This window comes from Chiloscyllium plagiosum, chromosome 9 (assembly GCF_004010195.1).
Source record: "Chiloscyllium plagiosum isolate BGI_BamShark_2017 chromosome 9, ASM401019v2, whole genome shotgun sequence".
NCBI classification, from domain to species: domain Eukaryota; kingdom Metazoa; phylum Chordata; class Chondrichthyes; order Orectolobiformes; family Hemiscylliidae; genus Chiloscyllium; species Chiloscyllium plagiosum.
In genome coordinates this window covers 104,958,856-104,965,500 of record NC_057718.1, presented here as the reverse complement: position 1 = coordinate 104,965,500, position 6,645 = coordinate 104,958,856, and the positions used below count along the sequence as shown (strand labels likewise).

At 44.3% G+C, this 6,645-nt stretch overlaps 1 protein-coding gene across 1 annotated transcript in view; it reads left to right on the top strand.

The window, feature by feature from the left end:
* The window catches only part of LOC122553282 (galectin-related protein-like), a 29,001-nt gene that overhangs the window by 17,814 nt on the left and 4,542 nt on the right, over positions 1 to 6,645 (top strand). The window contains exons 2-4 of the mRNA XM_043696870.1: positions 252 to 317; positions 443 to 531; positions 3,724 to 3,901. Of these exons, the coding sequence (XP_043552805.1) occupies positions 252 to 317; positions 443 to 531; positions 3,724 to 3,901 (333 nt within the window). The remainder of the gene's footprint in view (positions 1 to 251; positions 318 to 442; positions 532 to 3,723; positions 3,902 to 6,645) is intronic.

The following is a 6,645-nucleotide window of genomic DNA, read 5'->3' as shown; positions in this document are numbered from 1 at the left end:
GTTTCAGGTCGGAGTGAAACCCCACGGTGATGGAGAGAAATACCGGGAGTGGGCAGGTTCTGGAGCTCGGCTGTGATCCCCCTGTCCCCTCCCCCTGTCCGTGTTCTGGCCGCTACCCCAGTCCCTGTCCCGTCTCCCCCTGCCTGTCACTGTCCGGCTCCCTCTCCCTGTCCTTATCCGTGTCTGTGTTGGGTGGATCCGGGGCTGGCCTGATGACCCCTGAGACTTTCCCCAATTTTCTCTTGTTTTAGACCGAGGATGGACTGCACCTGAATAATTCCCTCAGCTCTCCAGAGTCAGAAGAGTTTCCACGTTTGGTAAAAGAAAATGCATCCTTTTTCATACAATTAACTTATTTCACCAATGTTTTTTCTTTGTGATTTCCTGCTCTGTCATTAACATTGTGTTACACTTACAAAGGTGAATTCCTTCCTTTTTTAAGACTGTTCCTTTTGGTGGGACCATAAAGGGAGGGATGAGACCGGGGAAGAAGATCGTCATAATGGGGATTGTGGATCCCAACCCCACAAGGTACTGACTTTATGGTTAGTTTCTGGGATTTGGTTACCTCTTGAGAAGCTGCTGGTGATCTGCCTTCTTGACCCACTGCAGGGCATGTGTTTTATTTCAAAAATATACTTTATTCGTAGAAGGAAATCTTTATATACATCCACAATTCATGAAGCTGCTCAGATATATACTGTCTTTACTTACAAAGAGATAAAGAAAATTCCAGCACTGGAACAGGCCCTTCAGCCTCCAAGCCTGTGCTGTTCCAGTTCCTGTATCTAAACACCATCCCCTGTAAGTTCCCCTCCAATCTTAGAGGAAAACAAACACTGGGATTTGGCTTTCTCTATATTTACAATTAAACTCTTGGCTTTTAACTGAGGCCTTGGGGTGGGTCTGATTACTGAAGGACCTATGATGGTGGTCTTTCCGCACTGTGCCTTGGCAGCAGCTGCCCCAAGGCTTTAGTACGTCCCTCAGCACGTGGCCCCGGACCTTGGGATGTGCCAGTCTGTAACACTCAGTCAGGGTCAGGTTCTTGTTCTGGAAAACCAACAGGTTTCGGGCAGACCAAAGAGCGTCTTTCACCGTCTGATGATCCTCCAGGCGCATGCGATGTTTGTCTCGGTGTGTGTCCCGGGCAACAGACTGTAGAGCACAGAGTCCCACCCCACCGAGCTGCTTGGAATGGACCGTGACACAAACCACTGTATCTTCCTCCAGACTTCCTTTACAAAGGCACATTCCAGAAGGAGATGTGTGACAGTCTCTGACACCCCCACCCCAAGCAGCCACTGCAAAGGCAGTGTGCAGGGTCACAGACCGACTGTGTGTACATAAAGGATCTTACAGGCAGAGCCCTTCTCATCAACTGCTGCAGTCCATGTGCTGTGGATTGACCCACAATGCCCTTAGGGAGGGAATTCCAGCAGTCTGACCCAGCGACAGTGAAGGAATGGTGATATCTCTCTAAGTCAGGATGGTGATTGGCTTGGAGGGGAACTTACATGGGGGGTGGTGTTCCCATGTGTCTGCTGCCCTTGTCCTTCTAGATGGAAGTGATCGTGGGTTTGGAAGGTGCTGTCTGAGGACTTTTGGTGAATTTCTGCAGGGCCTCTTGTTGTTCAGGCCCACTGTTGTCACTGAGTGTCAGTGGTGGAGGGAGGGGATGATTGTGGATGTGGTGCAATCAAGCGGCTGCTTTGTCCTGGATGGTGTCAAGCTTCTTGAGTGTTGTTGGAGTTGCCCCCATCCAGGCAAGTGGGGAGTGTTCCATCACACTCCTGACTTGTGCCTTGCAGATAGTGGACAGGCTTTAGTTAGGAGAGTTAAGAGGTGAGTTTCTTGCTGCAGTATTCCCAGCCTCTGGCCTGCTGTTATAGCCACTTTTATATAATGAGTCCTGTTCCGTTTCTAGTCAATGATAAATCCCAGTCTTTAGTTTTCCACAAGAACTCAATATCAACCATTTGATTTAACTTAAATGTTTCTCAGACATTTCAGGACCGATCTTGTTTTTTTTTTCCGACAAGTATTTCAAATATGCAGTTAGAAAAGGAATTGCCTCCAGAAATTATTCTCTTCATGCAGTGTCATTCCAATAGACAAAAATATGGAGCTGCATTATAGGTGGGAGATATTCAAGTTTTGTTGTTTGACCTTTAACAGTCTGGTTAATGTGGTTCAGAAACTGGTTACAATCAGTCCATACACTGAGTTATGTCAGAGATATTTTGGTTGGATTGTGGCCATATTAACTTGATACTGCAGAATCTTTATTTAAACTTTTTTTTTGTATATTGTGTGTTGAAAGATTCCTGTAGATTATACTTGTTAAAATTCTCACTGTTGCGTTTAAAGCTGTCCATGACTTTGTGTCCAACTCTGGAATCTCCTCAAACTTCTCTCCTTTACTCCAATCTGGCCTCTTGTCCATCCCCAGTTTTAACTATATGGTTTATAAAGCCAGTTTGGCTCAGTGTCTTTTTAAAATTTTAATAATGCTCTCGTGAAGCTCCTTAGAATATTTGTTTTTAATGTGAAAGGCACTGTATAAAGACAAGTATTTGTTAATGTTTTTACATCTCTCTGGGATAGCATTCTGGAAACCAAGCCCCACTATCTCCAGAGTTGCTACAAAGATAAAACATTTACTTAGTAAAATCCCCAGTTTAGCAGGTTAATGGGAAACATGGACCACATTTCTCTACTTAACAAGAACTACAATTTATTGTAAATAAATTCTGACCACAGGCAAACAGCTAAGAACTGTCGATATGTAACTCTACTTATTAAACTCTAACCCTCTTCAAAACATGACTTCCCTCCCCACGCAAGCGCACACTTAGAGAGATAGATGTACACACGGACAGACATGCAAAAACATTGGTGTTATGGGCCAAAGTGAAAACAAAACTAGTAAACCAGTTTAACGGCCCCAGTGCACTGGGTTCACCGAAATAATCCTTCTGTCTGCCAGAATTTTCTGTTCTTTAATCTCTCTCGACATTATTTTCACTTCTCAGGAGGCACAGTCGATGGGCACATTAACTGCAAAGTCTCTTAGTTATTGGTTAAAGGCCACAGTTTTCAGCAACTGGTGTGGGAAAATAAACTGGCTTGCTTCAGGTATTTTGCTGGAGAAAGAGACACATTACTTTTCCCTTGCAGCTATTCAGAGGCTTCTGCCAGTATTGTTGACACCCACAAGCTGTTCAGCTACCCAGGAGCCAATCAGATCATTGTTGTCAGGCCGACAGCTTCTGCCATCTCCAAACCAATCAGCAACCTGTTCCTAGCTGAGTCTCACTTTCTGTCCACTTGCTGGTGCTGGCCTGTGTACAAACCGCCTCTCCCACAGCTTCTACAAAGCAGCTGTGTAAATGCCACTTACAATAAATTTCAGTCACTTGCTTTTTAAAACTGCAGCAATGCCTTCTGCAATCCTTGATTTTTCAAACAATCCTTTTCCCACTTCCACTCCACTTCCAGGGACCACGTCTTCAGCTACTTTGGTCCTGAGCTTTGGAATTCACTCGCTCTCGCTCTCTCATGGCTTGGTGTTAACCTTTTGATAATGACTCTTTTGGAATACCTTGGGATAACTTGCCACCTTAGTAGCTGCTGTGTAAAAGTATGTTGTTGATCCAGACAGCCTCCTCAGTTTGAGTGTTTCAGTCGCTGACAGTGAGATTTTTCCCACCTTTTCTGAAGCTTTGAGATCAGCCTGTGCTGTGGAGACTCTGATGTATCACCAGCTGACGTTGCCGTTGAACTCCAGGCAAGATTTCCTGATCAACAGTTTGTCCGAAATGCTTTTGTCTCTGGAGAATGGGGAGAGGAGGAGACTTCAATTCAATATTTCCCCTTCATCCCAGATCAGCCATTTAGGGTGAGTATGTTTGAAACAGTTCGGAGCTTGGGCCTCACTGGGTAAATCTGGGGATAATTTCCCTGCAGGAGACACAAAAAAAATTGAAACAGAACTATACCAAAATTGAGAAGTTACAACTGTCATGAAAAATTAAACATTTGGATGTGAATATAGGAGGTACGGTTAGTAAGTTTGCAGTTGACACCAAAATTGGAGGTGTAGTGGACAGCGAAGAGGGTTACCTCGGAGTACAACGGGATCTTTATCAGATGGGCCAAAGGGCCAAGGAGTGGCAGATGGAGTTTAATTTAGATAAATATGAGGTGCTGCGTTTTGGGAAGGCAATTCAGGGCAGGACTTACACACTTAATGGTAAGGTCCTGGGGAATGTTGCTAAACAAAGAGACCATGGAGTGCAGGTTCATAGTTCTTTGAAGATAGAGTTGCAGCTAGATAGGATAGTGAAGAAGGCATTTGGTATGCTTGCCTTCATTGGTCAGTGCATTGAGTACAGGAGTTGGGAGGTCATGTTGCAGCTGTACAGGACATTGGCTTAGGCCACTTTTGGAATATTGCGTGCAATTCTAGTTTCCCCACTATAGGAAAGATGTTGTTAAACTTGAAAGAGTCCAGAAAAGACTTACAAGGATGTTGCCGGGGTTGGAGGATTTGAGCTATAGGGAGAAGTTGAACAGGCTGGAGGTATATTCCCTGGAGCGTCGGAGGCTGAGGGGTGACCTTATAGAGATTTATAAAATCATGAGGGACATGGATAGGATTAATAGGAAAAGTTCTTTTTCCCAGGGTGAGGGAATCCAAAACTAGATGATGTAGGTTTAAGGTGAGACAGGAAAGATTTAAAAGGGACCGCAGGGACAACTTTTTCACGCAGAGGGTGGTGTGTGAATGGAATGAGCTGCCAGAGGAAGTGGTGGAGGCTGGTACAATTACAACATTTAAAAGCCATCTGGATGGGTATATGAATAGGAAGGGTTTGAAGGGATATGGGCCGGATGCTGGCAGGTGGGTCTAGATTTATTTAGGATATCTGGTCGGCATGGACAAATTGGTCTGATCAGCCCTGACTGAGTAGGTGAAGCTTTTCTTTAGACTTGTGCAAATTGAGGTCTCCAAATGTCCTGTCTTCAAAATTGAGGGAGGTCCTCAACTAAATGTTCCCATTTGGTGAAGGAAACCAAAACTGGGTGCTGTAAATACAAAACAAAATCACCAATCAAATAGTGAATTCACAAGAAGCTTCTTTGAGCAGAATTTAAGGGTTCTGGAAGGGCTAAAGAACATTCCGGAATCTAACTACTATGAGATTTGTTTTATTTGGTGCAATCAAGTTTATTGTAACCAGTTTTGCCTTTTAAATGTGAATTATATCAACCACTGAATGTCAAGTTGTGGCACTTAAACAACACCAGATGTAATTAATCCTTATGACACGATTGTTCAGGAGATGAATGTATTTTTGGTCACTTTAGTTAATTTAGCTAAAAGTTCCTCCATTGCCATTTCCAGCTTGTTTATGGCCAGTTTACACTTCACTGGCCTACACTGGGACTTCTGCCTTGATCAAACAATGAGAACATGGTGTTCTGCAGGTTTAGGGAGCAGTCTGGGAACTGACATTCTCAAATTAATTCCCACAGTCACCTTTACTGTGTGTCTCTGCAGTGAAAGTGTCTGGAAGTAGATCAGTGAAGGTCCAGCCTCCCTATTTAAACTGAATGATACAGAAACGCTTTAGAAGGTGATGGCACGAGCCAGTGCTGACCGGAGACACAAGATTGTACAGTGACATGTCATGGTCAAGGAAGGTGCTGCCTGAAAGTTTGGTGGAAACCACAGAGTGTGAGAGAAGCACAATGACTAATTCTGGTTCCACACAATAATTAACAACAGTATTCCTCACCCAAGGATTAGTGCTGTCCTTTGTTTTGCTCTGACTCTGCTCATGGTGGAACGTGCCAATGCAATGATGTGAAATAACTTGGCCATTACAGCAATGTAACACATTAATTTGAGTAATAATTCTCTTGGGACTCAGGTGGCAAAAGACTGGGGTGGGGGAGAGCTGGGAGTGGATACAAAGCAATGCATACATGTGTCCCCATTTTAACTCATTAAAAACCCATACATTAGCAGATTAACAATTGGGTTCATTATGTGAGGACATAGTAATAAATTTTAAATTATTTTAAATTTTTTGAGGAGATATGGGCATGACTGACTGAGCTAGTATTTATTACCCATCCCTAATTGCCCTAGATCTGAATATCCTTCTTCAATCATTTCAGAGGGCAGTTCAGACTCGACCGCATTGTTGTGGGTCTGGAGGGACCAGACTGGGCATAGGTTTAAGGTGAGAGGGGAGGAGATACAAAAGTGTCCACAGAGGCAGTTGTTTCATCCAGAGGGTGGTGAGTATCGGAATGAGGTGCCAGAGATAGTGGTGGGGGCAAGTACAATTTTGTCATTTTAAGAAACATTTGGACTGGTGCATGGATGGATATGAGGAGAAAGTGACGACTGCAGATGCTGGAGATCAGAGCTGAAAATGTGTTGCTGGAAAAGCGCAGCAGGTCAGGCAGCATCCAGGGAACAGGAAAATCGACGTTTCGGGCATAAGCCCTTCTTCAGGAATGAGGAGGGTGTGCTAAGCAGGCTAAGATAAAAGGTAGGGAGGAGGGACTTGGGGGAGGGGCATTGGGAATGCGATAGGTGGAAGGAGGTTAAGGTGAGGGTGATAGGCC